Raw genomic sequence first — 18,143 nt, forward strand, 5'->3', positions numbered from 1 at the left:
GAGTCCGAATTTGACATTTTTGGTTCCAACCGTCTTTGTGAGGCGCAGAGTAGGTGAACGGATGATCTCCGCATGTGTGGTTCCCACCGTGAAACCTGGAGGTTTGATGGTGTGGGGATGCTTTTCTGGTGACACTGTCGTGATTTATTTAGAATTCAAGGCACACTTAACCAGCATGGCTACAACAGCATTCTGCAGTGATACGCCATCCATTCTATTTTGCGGTTAGTGGGACTATCATTTGTTATTCAACAGGACAATGACCCACAAAACACCTCCAGGCTGTGTAAGGGCTATTTGATAAGGAATCAGAGTGATGGAGTGCTACATCAGATGACCTGGCCTCCACAATCACCCGACCTCAACCCAATTGAAATGGTTTGGGATGAGTTGGACCGCAGAGTAAAGGAAAAGCGGCCAACAAATGGTGTTTTTCTCTCTTTCGGGGCTCTCCTGGCTGCAGAATTACTGGCTCCTATAACCCTCTGGCAACGTTAAGTGTTAGCCTCCTCTTACCCCATCTAGGTCAGTGATCGTACAAAGTATCTGTGAGTGACTATATCACTACTAAATGATGCTTACGTTTGGGCCGTTATTGTCATCCTACTCGGGCATGTGTCAATACATTTCGCACATTGAGGAGATCAAAGTACAGAAGAGGTGTGTGTGTGTGTGTCCTTCATTTCACATCAGCCCTTCATCTTGGATGCAGGATGTGTGTGTCAGCAGTGTGTGCCTCATTACACAGCCTATTGACCTCTGTCTTGCACCAAAGGGTACTATGGGAATGATCACAATCTCCAAATGTACTTTTGCTGCTCTGCTAAAGCACACGTGTTTCCTCTAGGGAGGAAAAAAAGGTGAGATTTCCGTATTGTCACAGTTGGTATTGAAGTTGATATGACAATGACTGGGAGAGCGTTGTGCATTTGCAATGCGAATGTTGTTTGTCTGCCTTGATTTGAATCCTGGTCTGTAACTTGTAAGGGCTGGGAGAATGTTTTATCATGAGCCTTCAGGGAGGTGGTAAGTCCTTTTTTTAAATTCTGCTTTGAGTCAGTAAGACCTGCAGCTCCGGGACGTGTTCAGGATTGGTGGTGTTGCATTGCACTGTGTTGGCAAACCTTGTTTATCAAAGTGACCCAGCCTTTAATTTCAATTAGTGTGTCAGCAGGCCCAAGAGATTACCCCTATGCTAAGAATGGTTAAAAACACACACGCGCGGACATGCGCTACAGTAAACGCAATCTCTACCAGGAATTACCAGTTACATTTAAACACACCGACCACAGCCATTGTGTTTAACACGCACATGCACAGCATACACTGCAATGCTGATTAATTGAGGCCAATCTGCCCCGCGATCAATACATTAGTCTAGCAGACAGTCCATGTTGTGATATCATCAGCCTCTACAACGGCACAGACCAAGGCATTTACCACCCTTTTGAGTTGGATACAATTGACAGATTTAAATAGTGCTGTAAGGGTTGACCATTTCCTCTAAATAGCTTGGATTTCACTCTCACGGTCGATCCTTTCACACAACCTGCGACAGGAAGAGCCTCAGAGAGCCAGGAATGTGTATTTTTATGAGTCCCCCCCCCCTGCTTGCTCTCTTGATGTTTAAATCCTAGAGGCCTACGCACTTACCACCTGTACTGACTCTCTGCACCTTAGCACACATGCACCCACTTACACACACGCGTGCGCGCGCAAACAATTTAAACACTTGCCCCCCCAATCCCCTCTTCCCTGATACATGTGTACATTTTGTACTCTAAATTGTGCCTTCCTGTATTATACTTATGCAACCAACAAACAAAGATTCTACTGAACCAAGGACTTTGTTTGTATTGTTATCTTTTATAAAATCGAATTGCTTTTGCATTGTCGAAGGAACCTGCAAGTAAGCATTTTGGAAGGTGTATCCTGTACATATGACTAATACAACTTGAAACACTTCACGATTGTAAATAATGTGAAGTGAGGTCATCGTCCACTATGAGTGCGGAGGTCATGCAAAAGTCAGACGAGGACCTTCTTATTGTGCCAGCAAATAAAATTAATTTCTACAGATGGTCGATGTCACAGATGCTTCCCCACACACGAAGAGAAAGGCAGCCAGGTATTGAAGGACCATTGGGTGTCTCTGGTCTGATCCGCTGGTACAGAGACCGAAGGATAAGAGGTCTCAAACAGTTAATTTCACAGCAGTAGTTACTTCAGAAACATTCAGCGTGGCCTCTCCCTTGCTCTTGGCAACTATTAATCTATGCTGGCTAGAAAACCACAACGCATTTTTTTTTATAGTCTCCAATTCCAACCTCGTCTGTTCACATGCCTGGGCGCGTGTAACCAGGGCTACACTTTTAACGACAATGGCAGCGTAGAATGAGAGATTGGTAGCAGTAGTATGATGTATTTTACTAGGCATTAATTATGCCTATGTTTGTGTAAACACTGTTAGTAAAATAGTCCAGGTTCTGTTGTACATTTTATGTAACAGCTTGCCCCCAGAGAAATGGGTATGTTTCTACAACAGCGAGTGTTTTCATCGTCCAATAAGGCTATATCTAAAATGCGTTTAATCTTCACTTGAGCTAACGGTTGGTAGGTACTAAAGCGGTTGTACCTCCCAGGTGCCCTGTATTTGAGGGCCAGCTTCTGTCTTTAGAGATCAGGGGATGGGGTGGTTGTGCCAAAACGAGGCAGAAGCATTTTTGGATGGTTTCCAGTTTACTCTGCTAGTCTCTGGCTCCAGGCCAAAACAAGGTCAAGTCACATGGGTCACACCTCCTCCTGTTTTACATTGTGAAATGCCTGGATGAGGTTACATAGCGATACCTCAGGAATGTCCAGGCCAGCCTGTAGACGTCATTCTACTCGCTGTTTCCTTGTTGTGAGTCATTGCACAGGGCGTTCGGTTTTCTTAGGGAAAGTATTAGTGTGAGGAGATGCTGCATGTCCTGGATGGCATTAGTCCTTTGGCTCACTTTTTATTTTATTTTATACCCACTGTTAGACACTGACCCTGGGACAGTTGGTCATGGTTATATGATCCCCATCCCCTTCCCCCATCTACCTAGGATGTGTGAGGATATAGCTAGCTTTGAGTATGACGTGAACCTCACACAGAACACTATTGAAAGTTTACAGGAATTCAACCGATTTAAGCGTTGCATCATGGAATTGGATATCTAATTCAAACAGCCTGTGTAACAGGAGTAAAATACCTCTGTTTACCCTGGCATTCCTTTCCCTAGCCTGGCAACATATCCATTAGCTAAGTGTTAGCCAGTGATAAAGATACACAGCACCTCCCTTACCATAGGTGTCCCATGATACTGGCGCTGAAAGATTTACTTGAATACGATAAAAGACGAGAGCGACCTCAACAGCGCGTTGGAGATGCTAACATAAATGGTTGTCTTGTGTTGGCAGCTAGCCAAAACGAGGCACTGTGGGAAAGAAGAAGCAAGGAAGTCGGAGAGAGAGAGACAAGCTGTCCTTCAAATACGGAGAACCTGTGAGGTACAACCGCTCTCTGTGACCGCCGGTAACTTCAGGACAAAGTTGACGACAAATACAAAGTTACCAACGTCTTTGCAATTGATACAAACCAGCGAAAAAAGATGCGTCCAATTAAAACCCGAGATGACGGCATTAAAATACAGTAGGCCTTTTCCCAGCAAAATGAAGGCAGTTATGAATGTATTGTAATGTTTTTCAAATGTATCAAACAGATTTCACAATGTATTAAGTGTGTGCCCTCAGGCCTCTACTTTACTAACACCTATCTATGACACAAAATCCATATGTACATGTGTTTATAGTGCGTGTGTTTGTATGCATGTGTCTATGTATGTGTCGCTTCACAGTCCCCGCTGTTACATAAGGTGTATTTGTATCTGTTTTTTAAATACATTTTTTTACTGCTGGCATGAGTTACTTGATGTGGAATAGAGTTCCGTGTAAGTCATGGCTCTATGTAGTACTGTGCGCCTCCCATAGTCTATTCTGGACTTGGGGACTGTGAAGAGACCTCTGGTGGCACGTCTTGTGGGGTATGCATGGGTGTCTGAGCTGTGTGCCAGTAGCTCGGCGCATTCAACATGTCAATACCTCTCACAAATGGTGATGAAGTCCATCTCTCCTCCACTTTTTTAGCCAGAAGAGATTGACATGCATACTATTAATGTCCCTTGACCACACGACCAAACAGTAGTGCTAGTGCGTCAAAACTAGAGCCTGTAGGACCTGCCTTGTTGATAGTGCTGTTAAGAAGGTAGAGCAGTGCTTTATTATAGACCGAGTTCTCCCTATCCTAGCTACTGTTGTATCAATATGTTTTGACCATGACAGTTTACTATCCAGGGTTACTCCAAGCAGTTTAGTCTCAACTTGCTCAGTTTCAGTCAATTGAGTTCTATTTTTCTACTTGTAGGCTACCGTCTGTAATTTGCCTCCAATATATTTCATGATGTGTAGCATAACGTGCGCAATGATTTACCAAATCTTGATTTGTTGCATTGTTATAGGGTAAGCAATAGAATAAGCCGCATCAGTATTTGCAAACATAGATATTATCACCTATCTAGGACCTGATCCGTCGTCAGTATTGTGGAATAATTCTAATGTTAAGGTAAGATTTGAATGGGATAAATCTGATCTGAGAGCAGCTTTGCCTTTCCTGCGATCCTCAGTATCGACATGCTTCAATGCGTTTAGCGAACATTCTCCATGGGTGGTGTTTTGGGAAACGTGGGTTACATCTTTGGCCGTTGTAGAAAAGATGCATTGTTAAAACACTCGGAAGATGCATTGTTAAAACACTAGTTTGTCCAGGTTTTCCATCGCTATCCAGAAACCGGGCACTGGACAGTTGAAATGAACGTAGTTGATGCCTGTCTACTTCCCTGTCTACCTCCATCTTATTGTGTTAGCCTATCCCATTCAAATAATATCAAGTCATTCTTTCTCTTGTGGATTAAGGAAGGACATTGAGGAAGAGTCTTCTTGAGATCTTTTCTGTATCTGTTATTCTGTGTCATGGGGGAACATCCCTTGTGAAAAATGAAATGTCTATCTTTTATAAGGTCTTAGTTCAATTACAGTGATGAAGTAGGTTGAGGTGTTCTCTGCCAGAACTCTGTGCTACATTCATTTTTAATTACCTAAAACAGTTGCATTAACGAGAAACTTTTTTACGGGTCTTAATTCGTCTTCTTTTCACCCCTTCTCTCTGTTCAGTCAAATAAAAGCTCAATGATTTGGGGACTGTTAATGTAGTTGTGGGCAAAAATATCTGTTCCCATAGAACAGGTGTAGGCAACCCTGGTCCTGGAGTGCAGCAGATTCTTATTTTAGTTCCAGCCAGGCACCGCATCTGATTCTACCAGTCATCAGATGTGCTACTTGGACAATGTCAGTGACTGGTTAAAGACTTAACCAGTTTGTCCAGGTGCCTTTGACAGTGACTCTCCAGGAGCAGGGTAACTGTTAGGAATATGTATTGGCTGAGACATTGATGGGCTTTTATTGCTTTATTTTTCAGAGGAAGAGTTGAGGAAACTTCGGGAAGAAACCAACATAGACACTCTGAAACAGGATTTGGAGAAGGAGAGATCGAAGAGGCTGGACTTGGAACAGAAACTGAACTTGGATGTTCTCAAAATGGGGTAAGGGGCATGTGCGCACATGCTCCACTGCTGGCGTCCTTGTGTTAGTGTGTCTGTTGTATTTGTCAGTCCTTGTTAAAAATGGAGCCTCTCCCTAGAGTTGGTAGTGGGAATTTCTCAAGAAGCAGAGCCAGGCTACCAATAAGCAATAATTGTTTTTCCCCTGTCCTTTTGCTTTCACTTGTCTGACACAATTATGTCTCAATAAGTGAATGTGTTTTTCTGAAGCCATGACTAATGCTCTACCTACCAGCAATGCTTTTTCTCTCCTGTTCCTAGACCGGAAGATTCCCCATCACAGCGACCCAGAGAAACGCCTCCAACTGCCAACGGTACAGGTAAGCCAGAAACAGGTATTCCACAATAGACAACTGAAGATGCGCACAGACACGCTAATTCACACATTTTTTGAATACCTTTCATTGCAGACTTGACGCTCCCCAGACTGCGCATCCCAGGATTTCAGCTCCATAACATGCCATCTCTCACCATTCAAATGACCTGTCTCGTAATGGTTCAGAATGGAAATTTGCCATTGGAGATGGTCTCAACATCTCTGTGTGGTAGTTAGAGGCGAAACTATGTGCTTTTCTAAGCCCCTCTGGTTTTTGATGGGTAGAGAGCTATCTATCTTTCCCGTGTTTGTGTGTGTGTCTGTGCGTGCGTGCATGCACACGCTTGTATGTATGCAACGCCTAGCATGAGTATCAGGAAGTCTGTGTGTGTGGCGACAGGAATTGCATCCCTCTCCCTCTCTGTAGGGACTGTTACACATTCATAGGTGGATGAATGCAGCTGTGGGACATTGCCTCTTATGGTGGAACATTGCCTTTCTACTCCCCTGTGACCGTGCTCAAGTCTTGATTTTGTCTCGCACCGCGTTTCTTCATTAAATTCTGTCAGCCTTGTTTTCAGATGAGGGTTTCTTTGTACTGCGAGACACAATATGTGACCGACCGGCTCGATTCGGTCCTATGTAGCAAAATTTGAAATTGTGTTTTTTTTTTATTAGATAAAAGTACACTCGGAGCTAGAAAATTGTATATCATACACTACAGTTGAGGAACAATGGGAAAGTAGATAAACTTGAATGCCCTTGAATGTTTTGGTGCACCAAATGGAGAGCTCTTCTTTGTCTACACCCATTCAGCATTGTTCACACCCTCTTAATTAAGCCTTAGCACCACCGATCTCTTTAAGGATTCACATGTGAGGCCATGTGCTAAACAGAGTAAGAGTGTAGTATATAAACAAATATTTCAAGACTAAAATTGTTGATAGTAGTAGCCAAAATACACTATCTAGTTCAAAATATGATTGTAATCACCCCTGGCTAACTTGATGGGTCATGTAATTATCTGACTAATTGGAGTCTTGTTTAGACATGTAGTTAGCTAGCAACCAATTAACCTAATGGTGCTTTCAAGACGACTGAGAACTTGGAAAAATACGAGGTCAAATCATGACCTCAGTGATCTTCAGGTAGGAAAGTTGGGGCTCTAGAAAGAGGCCAAAGTTCCCGAGTTCTGCTGAAGGCAGAAGTCAGAGTTCTGAGTTCCCAGTTTTGAATGTGGCAATAATCCCAACCCATATACTACTAACAATACAAACTGATTGTCATAGCTAGCCACCATGAATGAATCTGCAGGTAGCTAAAGCTAATCACCTAGGTTCAATGTTAGCTAGCTAGCTAACATTAGGCTATAACTAGCTATGCAAATGGCTTCCTGAGATACACAGATCATACACGTAACGTTAGCTAGCTAGCTAACAGTACACTTTAACTTGCAATGAAAGCAACTTTAGAAATGTGTAATATCTGAAAATGTAGCTAGCTAGACCCTCTTACATGGATAAACGCTTCTCGCTGTCTGTCACAGATGCCGTGGTTGCCCTTAGTTTGAAGATGTAATCCGCAGACAGGTGTTTTATACAACTTCTCTTTTCTAAGCCCGCCACATATTTGCAATCAATACGGCAGAATTTGCTCCATCTCCTTAGCTATCATACTCTTCTTCCACTGGGCATTCCACTGATTTCAAAAGTGGAAACTTATTTTGTGACAACACTGTTAATCACCGTTTTAGAAGACTATGTCTGGTTCAATGAAAATGTTTTTGCCTAAATCAGGGATTTCCTCATCGTCTGATTTATTTTCAGAGTCGGAGTCAGCATGGCACGATCGTCCTCAAGAAAGTGGAGAGCATTAACAACACTTTTGCAGTTCTTCATGATATATATTTTTTTTTAAACTTGGTAGAAAGGTTTACCTACACATACTGAGCAGGTCATGTTATAGACAGAAGCGTGCTACACATGTCAGACCAATCCAAACTAATTTCTCGGCATGTCCAGCCCATCCATTGTCTCAGCCAATCATGGCTAGCGGGAAGGTTCCTGTGTTTTTCCGTAATTTAACAAATGTATTCGTATTTACAGATGGCATTATGTTTGTTATTATGGCACATGAAAGTTCACATGTCCCAGAAGGCATTTCTGCCAAAAAACACATTTTAATAACAAATAAATGTTTACATTCAAATGCCTCTCCTGTGAAATAGTGACGTGCAACATACGCCTAGTTTCCTGAAACGAGTCACATATTTGACTAAAACATAATACAGTATTTTCAAACCTTGCTTATGGGTGGGAATACTTTGGAACAGTTTACCAAAATTAAAATCACTTGGATGTTACTTGGAGCTGATTTGCTGGTGTTTGTACAGTCTTATGTCAAAATCACCCTCGGACCAAATTCGGCCTGTGGGCTGCCAGTTGGGGAACCTTGCCTTAAAAGATTTTTAAACAAATCTCTCTTTTAAATGTAAATTGCATGTTATGTAAAGGTCCAGAGGCTTTTTTTTTGTGATTTCACGTGTTTCTGAAAAATGTACACAACCTGCAATATACTTCCTCATTGCTCGTTCTGCAGTATGGGTGCTCTGAAAAACATGAACAAAGGCTCAAAAAACACCCAAATACTTTCTTTTGAAACGACAAAGCTCTCAGTATAGATGTTTAGAAATGAAATTGTATACTTTATCTGCTACGTCATATTTCATTTTCCCCTACCAGTTGTGCTGCGCGGGCTACACGGAGAAGCAGCACAGCTTATAGGGGAAACCGCTCGAGTTCATCACACGACTCTCCCTTCAGTTTTGCTAGCACAGACTGGAATATGCTAGGGATTCATCCGATAACATTGAGGAGCATACCACCTCAGTCACCGGCTTCGTTAATAAGTGCATCAACGATGACAACGTCCCCACTGTGTCCGTACGTACATATCCCAACCAGAAGGCATGGATTACAGGCAACATCCTCACTGAGGATAAAAATGTTATACAGCTGCACCATTTGAGAGCATCTTGACTGGCTGCATCACTGCTTGGTATAGCAACTGCTTGGCATCCGACTGCAAAGCGCTATAGAGAGAAGTGTGGCTGGCTGAGTACATCACTGGGGCTGAGCTCCCTGCTATCCAAAGACTCCAGCCACCTGAGTCATAGACTGTTTTCTCTGCTACTGCACGTTAAGCGGTACCGATGCACCGAGTCTGGAACCAACAGGACCCTGAACAGCTTTTACCCCATGCCTAAATAGTTAGTTTGAGTAGCTATTGGTTAGCTATTGGTTAACTATTTAACTAATTGCATTTACATTTTTTGACTGATCACATACAGTTGGGCAAAAAAGTATTTAGTCAGCCACCAATTGTGCAAGTTCTCCCACTTAAGAAGATGAGAGAGGCCTGTAATTTTTTATCATAGGTACACTTTAACTATGACAGACAAAATGAGAAAAAAATCCAGAAATTCACATTGTAGGATTTTTAAGGAATTTATTTGCAAATTATGGTGGAAAATAATGTTTTGGCCAATAACAAAAGTTTATCTCAATACTTTGTTATATACCCTTTGTTGGCAATGATGTTTTCTGTAAGTCTTCACAAGGTCTTCACACACTGTTGCTGGTATTTTGGCCTATTCCTCCATGCAGATCTCCTCTAGAGCAGTGATGTTTTGGGGCTGTTGCTGGGCAACACGGACTTTCAACTCCCTCCAAAGATTTTCTATGGGGTTGAGCTCTGGAGACTGGCTAGGCCACTCCAGGACCTTGAAATGCTTCTTACGAAGCCACTCCTTTGTTGCCCGGGCAGTGTGTTTGGGATCATTGTCATGCTGAAAGACCCAGCCACGTTTCATCTTCAATGCCCTTGCTGATGGAAGGAGGTTTTCACTCAAAATCTCACGATACATGGCCCCATTCATTATTTCCTGTACACGGATCAGTCGTCCTGGTCCCTTTGCAGAAAAACAGCCCCAAAGCATGATGTTTCCACGTCTGGCACTGCAGGATTTGAGTCCCTGGCTGCGTAGTGTGTTACTGATGGTAGGCATTGTTACTTTGGTCCCAGCTCTCTGCAGGTAATTTACTAGGTCCCCTGTGTGGTTCTGAGATTTTTGCTCACTGTTCTTGTGATCATTTTTACCCCACGGGGTGAGATCTTGCGTGGATCCCCAGATCGAGGGAGATTATCAGTGGTCTTGTATGTCTTCCATTTCCTAATAATTGCTCCCACAGTTGATTTCTTCAAACCAAGCTGCTTACCTATTACAGATTCAGTCTTCCCAGCCTGGTGCAGGTCTACAATTTTGTTTCTGGTGTCCTTTGACAGCTCTTTGGTCTTGGCCATAGTGGAGTTTGGAATGTGACTGTTTGAGGTTGTGGACAGGTGTCTTTTATACTGATAACAAGTTCAAACAGGTGCCATTAATACAGGTAACGAGTGGAAGACAGAGGAGCCTCTTGAAGAAGTTACAGGTTTGTGAGAGCCAGATATCTTGCTTGTTTGTAGGTGACCAAATACTTATTTTTCACCATAATTTGCAAATAAATTCATAAAAAATCCTACAATGTGATTTTCTGGATTTTTTTCCCTTATTTTGTCTGTCATAGTTGAAGTGTACCTATGATGAAAATTACAGGCCTCTCTCATCTTTTTAAGTGGGAGAACTTGCACAATTGGTGGCTGACTAAATACTTTTTTGCCTCACTGTATGCTGCTGCTACTGTTTTATCATCTACCCTGTTTCCTAAACACTTTATCCTTGCCTATATGTACATATCTAACTCAATTACCTTGTACCCCTGCACATCGACTCGGTCCTGGTACCCCCTGTATCACAGGAGGCTGGTGGCACCCAAATTGGGGAGAACGAGCTCGTGGTAATGGCTGGAGCGGAATGAGGGGAATGGTATCAAACACATAGTGTCCATATGTTTGATGCCATTCCATTTGCGCCATGCTGGCCATTATTATGAGCTGTTCTCCCCTCAGCAGCCTCCTGTGCCATTGTCGTTACTCATCGTGTATCTATTCCTCGTGTTATTTTTCAATCATATCCCGTTTTCTTTTTTCTCTGCATTTTTGGGAAGTGAGCATTTCACTGTTAGTCTCCACCTGTTGTTTACGAAGCAGGTGACAAATACAATTTGATTTGAACCACCCACCACCACATAGTCTCGGAAATCCCAGACTTATGCTGGAACATTGTTAACATTGTGCGATGCAACCAGCATGCTTTGGGAGACCTACCACCACATTGGTCGTCCGCTCAGCCACATTCCAAACTAAGCGAGGATGGAGTACAGATTTGAATGGTACTTGTGAGTTGTCTTGGGGAATAACCCGAGGTGACTATTTTAATTGGGTGTGATGTCAGGCTGCAATTTATTTTAGTGAGGTGTCTCGGAGCGAGCTGTTAGTTAATTAGTTCCATAGACGTGCTGTGGAGACGATACAGTATGAGGGGAAAGGAGATTAGAGAAACTGCTAAATAAAGACGAGGTGTTTGGATAGAGGTGCTAACGTAGGTCTGACACAAAGCATACATAGTGTTGTATTCACATACTTTCATACTGCAACAACCATGCAACATTGAGTTGAATACTGGTCAAATGTATACAGTATAAGTCGTGGTCACCAACACTAGTCCTGGAAAGCAACAAGGTGTGCAGGCTTTTGTTCCAACCCAGATATAACCTACCTGATTCAACAAAACAAGGTCTAACAATATCCCATATGTTCCTCTGCCCCTGCAGACAAGCAGAAGGAGACCATGTACTCATGGCTGCAGGCGTGGCTGTACAACCGGTTCGGAGCGTACATCGGGGACTTCCGTTTCCAGCCGGAGGAGAACACAGTGGAGCCAGAGGAGCCACTAAGCGCTAAGAGGTGAGAACTGCCCACACCCCCGATGTGGAATTACCCTTACCTTCTGCCTAAAGCCCCATAGTGACGGAATCCACAATAATCCATTGTTCACTTCTGCCACAGCCAGGAACTAGCATAATAGGCATTGTCCAATTCATGACTGTAAATCAGGGGACTGATGTTAGCAAAGCGTCACTATGGGCCTTCAGGTAGGGTTGCAAATTTACCAAAGTTGCCAGAATCTTCAGTATTTTTGGTAATTAACAGATTGCCATAAATGTTCTATCATAACTTTGGTAAATTATGCTTGAATAAAATAAATGTATTCATATAATATTATTTTTAAAATTTGTATTACCTTTATTTAACTAGGCAAGTCAGTTAAGTACAAATTCTTATTTTCAATGACGGCCTAGGAACAGTGGGCCTGTTCAGGGGCAGAACAACAGATTTGTACCTTGTCAGCTCGGGGGTTTGAACTTGCAACCTTCCGGTTCCTAGTCCAACTCTCTAACGACTAGGCTACCCTGCCACCCCATATTATTATTATTATCTGTTGTCCATGAGTTTCTAGTAGATAGACCACAAGAGAAAATAGCCTAATTTAATGAAAAGTATCTAATCAACGATGCCATTATTTTCTATTAACTCTGCAACTCTTCCAACTATTGACTTTTCGTCACAACTGCCACCAGTTTGACACCAAAATATTGGCAACAAATACATGGTGACATAGTAAAATAAATTAAGTGTGTAAAAAAAAATGACATGATGGATATTTCATGCTGAAAAGCCTCATATTTGATGCACACACACACACTACCTGTTAATGTTTTTAAATGGATGTAAATTGTGAAGTCTTTTGTCTGTGATGTCTTTTTCGTTATGTGTCGGACCCCAGTAAGACTAGCTGTCACCATTTGGCGTCGGCTAACGGGGATCCTAATAATTGAAATCAAATGTTCACTAAGTTGATGGTTTATATTTAGGATCATGTTTTACAGCTTTGTCATTGTATTTACATTTTTTTATTTTTTTTAAAATCTGCAATATTTAACTTTTTGGGTGACCCGACCAAATTCACATAGAAATAGGAGTTATAGATATTTCATTCTCATTGAAAGAAAATCTAAGAAGCGTTAGATATGTTTTATGTACGCTGTTTATATGTTACATTTTTACACCAGCTTCAAACAGCTGAAAATACAATATTTTTGGTTATTGAAAATTAATTTCATAGTGGTTTAGATGATAAAATGACTCTACGCTATGCGTTGCTTGTTTTGTCACAAACTGAAATTAGGCAAACTATTTGAATTTTAGCGAACAGGAAGTGGCTAAGCGATTTCTGCATATTACACCTTTGAATTATTTAATACTTTAAAGGTTTTAAATGTGATAAGGCCACACAGAGGGTCGGAGATAATTAGACACCTGTGATAATCTGAAATACCCAAAAGGGCCACTTTATGTCTTGTGATAGATTTCATAAATTCCTTGAAAGATTCTAGTAGTGTACTGGTAAATGTCAAAAGTTTCCAGTAATATGTACCTTCCATTTGTAACCCAAGACACAACTCAAGGTAAGGTTAATTCCACCCATATTTTGATTTTGGCTTAACTATCCCTTTTTAAGATTCTGATTTTAACATTTGCTCTAACGTTGCTCCCCTCGGCTTCTCCCCTATCATTTCGATCAGAGTGGGGGATCAGCCAGCCACTGTAGTCATCAGGTTAACCAGCTCAGAAGACCCTGAGTACATGCTGCTTAGTGAAGGGTCATAAAACTGATGGCTTTGTAATGGGCCTAGAGTCTGTCAGCATGCTATTCATCAGCACCCACCGTAAAGTAGCCGTCCCCATGACTTCACCCTGATGTCAAATTGGCCTGTTGTTATAACCCACAGCCAATCCCAGGCCTTTCAGCACAGTAGAGGTTGTAACCATGTTGTTCCGGAAGTGGGAGGATTCTGACCCCTGGTGGTAGGTTGAGTGCACTGCAGCAGGCTGTTGTCATTCTATGCTAGTTAAAACCGATTTAGGGTCCGTTCTTCCTGCTCCAATCCAAACAGTGACATTTTACAGTTGCCCTGGACCAGTCCTCTCCTGAATAACGCAGAGTGGCGTCATGGGTACTCTGACTCAAACTATGTTATGAAACGTACAATAGACGGAGGGGAGAGAAAGAGGAGAGGAAGAGAAGAAGAGAACGCTCAGTGTTAACAATGTCAGTATTGTCATGAGTAGTTTGACACAAACTGTGTCCTGTAACTTTATCCGAGGACGGAGAGTGAGAGAGCAGAAGAGGCAGGGGGAGAGAAGGAAGGAGTGTTCACTGCACCCTGCCAGTTGAAATGAACTTGATGTTAGTTTTTGAGGCTGAAAGGGAGATGAGATAGGAGGCAGACAAGAAGGCTTTGGCAGACAAGTGATTCTTCCAGGCAACACATATGCCAAATAAAATAAAGGTTCAAATAAAATACTTTCCCATGAAGGATAGCTAAATGCGGTGAAATCGGTTCTCTTCCTCCACCAAAACCTGTATAGCACTGTTTGTGCTTTTGCTTGTTCTAATTGAATAAAACTCCCCTTCTCTTGTCCTCTGTCCTCAGATTGACTGAAAACATGAGAAGACTCAGTAAGTGTTGTAAATTTAGTGAACAAGATGTACCGATCACACTCAATGTCAGCCGTATCTTGATGAATATCATATTCTGAGTCGAATACTATTCCAATGACATATCTTTATTGTAGTAAATTATGTATACATGATTGATGCATTTGTGTTTTGATAGTGTTTTTAAAAATGTTTTAATACTTTCTACTTGTCTGTAGAGCGAGGTGCCAAACCTGTCATAAACTTTAAGAGGAACCTTTTTGCCTTATCCAGCTGGCAATCAGTGTATACGTCAGCCTTCGCCTTCATTGTGAGTGTATACACACACACACACACACACACACACACACACACACACACACACACACACACACACACACACACACACACACACACACGAGGCAGTGAGGCCAGAGGTGTCCACCTCTCATGACTATCATTTGGCCGCCTAGTGTTTTGAGTACTCACGCGACGTAGCCTGCTTTGTGAGTCCTCTGAAACAGAATGGCACACACACACACACTGTTGAGCCTGACAAACCGGTGCGCCTGGCACCTACTACCATACCCCGTTCAAAGGCACCTAAATCTTTTCTCTTGCCCATTCACCCTCTGAATGACACGCGTACATAAGTCATCTCGATTGTCTTGAGGCTTAAAAATCAAGATTCCAGCGAGAAAGATCAATAGATCTATCGCTCCACTTGTATAGCAACATCTATTTAGGTTTTAGAGAGATATTTGCATGTAAATCTATATCTGCCCCAAAACGGTATACAATATGTGTTGCATAGTACCGAGATGTTTCACACCTCAGTATGAGTATAGACTAGAGGTGGATAGATGGAAATAATAGATTGTGTGTGACCTGTTCTCCCCCTTTTCTATTTTACACAGATCTATATGAATGCAGCGTGGCACGGTTGGGCCATCCCCATGTTTATCTTCCTAGCCATTCTAAGGTTGTCCTTGAATTACCTCATTTCCAGGTAGATAAGCTCATTACAAGGTGCATTGCCTGTTATAAGTTGTTCCATTTGAACATGTGCAATCTGCTTGTGAGTTGAGTCAAACTTGTCTCTCTCCACTTTCTTCTCAGAGGTTGGAGGATCCAGTGGAGTATTGTGCCTGGTGTCTCTGAACCTGTGGTAAGACTTTAATGATGTCACCTCTTTTGGGATCTAGCTTTACCTAGGAAAGGTCAAAAAATCATCCCCTTGTACCTTCCACACGCCCCTACCCCTTCAGTGTTTGCAGATTTTAGGGCACTGGGCGTGGTATGAGGTATTCTGGGTGGGGTTATCCCTGTGCTGGGATGTGGGTTTTATATGGGGTGTATTCTCTTTTCTCTCCACTGGCTATCTGGTAAAAAGGCTACACTCTAGGCAGTCTATTCTGTTGATGTGTGTGGGTCTGGTAGTGGTACTCTCTCTATTCTACTATTTTCCTTTCGGCATGGTTAATACCTGCCTGGCGCCCGAACAAAATCTTTATCTTTACCCCTCTCAAATAAATACGCTACAGCCTTAATGCTGTTTGCTTTCGGGGCAAGAGTTTGGTTGTAACTCTTCTTTTCCTAGGAACCACCAAAAGAGGATCTGACTGTTTCAGAGAAGTTCCAGTTAGTTCTTGATGTAGCTCAAAAAGCACAGGTGAGCTGTAACAATTGTTTCACCTTCTTGAGTTAGAAATGGTTAGAGATGCTTGATGACATCTATTCATAGTTATGGAGCTGCGTTGTGAGGTGTTTAAATTGTTGTGCCATTTTCACAACAAAAATGTGTGTTCTTAACAGAATCTTTTTGGAAAGATGGCAGATGTCTTGGAGAAGATAAAGAAGTGAGTGTGTGTTTTGTTACCGGTATGTTTAAGTTTGTTAACCAACGTGTGTTTTACACTTCATGTGTGTATATATACAGTTGAAGTCGGAAGTTTACATACACCTGAGCCAAATGCATTTAAACTCAGTTTTCCACCATTCCTGACATTTAATCCTCGTAAATGTTCCCTATCTTAGGTCAGTTAGGATGAAGTTTACATACACTCAATTAGTATTTGGTAGCTTTGCCTTTAAATTGTTTAACTTGGGTCAAACTTTTCGGGTAGCCTTCCATAAGCTTCCCACAATAAGTTGGGTGAATTTTGGCCCATTCCTCCTGACAGAGCTGGTGTAACTGAGTCAGGTTTTTAGGATTGAGGTCAGGGCTTTGTTATGGCCACTCCAGCCATTTTGCCACAACTTTGGAAGTATGCTTGGGGTCATTGTCCATTTGGAAGACCCATTTGCGACCAAGCTTTAACTTCCTGACTGATGTCTTGAGATGTCGCTTCAATATATCCACATAATTTTCTTACCTCATGGTGCCATCTATTTTGTGAAGTGCACCAGTCCCTCCTGCAGCATAGCACCCCCATAACATGATGCTGCCACTCCCGTGCTTCACGGTTGGGATGGTGTCCTTCGGCTTGCGAGCCTCCCCCTATTTCCTCCAAACATAACAATTGTCATCATTGCCAAACAGTTCTATTTTTGTTTCAACAGACTAGAGGACATTTATCAAAAAAGTACAATCTTTGTCCCCATGTGCAGTTGCAAACCGTAGTCTGGCTTTTTTATGGCAGTTTTGGAGCAGTGGCTTCTTCCTTGCTTAGCGGCCTTTCAGGTTATGTCGATATAGGACTCGTTTTACTGTGGATATAGATACTTTTGTACCTGTTTCCTCCAGCATCTTCACAAGGTACTTTGCTGTTGTTCTGGGATTGATTTGCACTTTTCGCACCAAAGTACGTTCATCTCTAGGGGACAGAACGCGTCTCTTTCCTGAGCGGCATGACGGCTGCGTGGTCCCATGGTGTTTATACTTGCGTAGTGTTGTTTGTACAGATGAAAATGGTACCTTCAGGCGTTTGAAAATTGCTCCCAAGGATGAACCAGACTTGTGGAGGTCTACAATTTATTTTTCCTGAGGTCTTGGCTGATTCATTTAGCTTTTCCCATGATGACAAGCAAAGAGGTGCTGTGCCTTGAAATACATCCAAAGGTACACCTCCAATTGACACAAATGATGTCAATTAGCCTATCAGAAGCTTCGAAAGCCATAACATCATTTTCTGGAATTTTGCAAGCTGTTTAAAGGCACAGTCAACTTAGTGTATGTAAACTTCTGACCCACTGGAAATGTAATACAGTGAAATAATCTGTCTGTAAACAATTAATGGAAAAATTACTTGTGTCATGCACAAAGTAGATGTCCAAAACTACAGTTTGTTAACAATACATTTGTGGAGTGGTTGAAAAACGAGTTTTAATGACTCCAACCTAAGTGTATGTAAACTTTGAGTTCAACAGTGTATATATAAATAGAATAAATAAATAAATCTGTGTGTGCGCGCACGTGTATTTCAGCCTGTTCATGTGGGTGCATCCTGAGATTACTCGGAAGCTTTACGTTGGTCTATGGGTGGCCTTGATCTGCTCCTGTCTCATCCCCTACAAACTCATGGGCTTTATGATCGGTAAGTACAATATGTAAATTGTACCCTGGACTGACCTAAGATCAGCATAGGGGGTCACTCCCTGCTACACCTACTCGGTGAGAGCCCCAAGCATTGAGATGAGAAAAAGAGTG

The 18,143-nt window shown here is 42.2% G+C and overlaps 1 protein-coding gene across 3 annotated transcripts in view; it reads left to right on the forward strand.

Annotated features, from left to right (window-relative positions):
• Positions 1-18,143, forward strand: part of LOC139369574 (GRAM domain-containing protein 4-like) — a 43,216-nt gene that overhangs the window by 12,160 nt on the left and 12,913 nt on the right. For all 3 annotated transcript variants that reach the window (XM_071108833.1, XM_071108826.1, XM_071108841.1), the window contains exons 4-13: positions 5,558-5,681; positions 5,961-6,019; positions 11,787-11,919; positions 14,511-14,536; positions 14,734-14,825; positions 15,412-15,503; positions 15,614-15,662; positions 16,095-16,166; positions 16,310-16,353; positions 17,921-18,030. In XM_071108833.1, coding sequence (XP_070964934.1) covers positions 5,558-5,681; positions 5,961-6,019; positions 11,787-11,919; positions 14,511-14,536; positions 14,734-14,825; positions 15,412-15,503; positions 15,614-15,662; positions 16,095-16,166; positions 16,310-16,353; positions 17,921-18,030 — 801 coding nt within the window. The remainder of the gene's footprint in view (positions 1-5,557; positions 5,682-5,960; positions 6,020-11,786; positions 11,920-14,510; positions 14,537-14,733; positions 14,826-15,411; positions 15,504-15,613; positions 15,663-16,094; positions 16,167-16,309; positions 16,354-17,920; positions 18,031-18,143) is intronic.

This window comes from Oncorhynchus clarkii, chromosome 2, assembly GCF_045791955.1.
Source record: "Oncorhynchus clarkii lewisi isolate Uvic-CL-2024 chromosome 2, UVic_Ocla_1.0, whole genome shotgun sequence".
Taxonomy (NCBI): domain Eukaryota; kingdom Metazoa; phylum Chordata; class Actinopteri; order Salmoniformes; family Salmonidae; genus Oncorhynchus; species Oncorhynchus clarkii.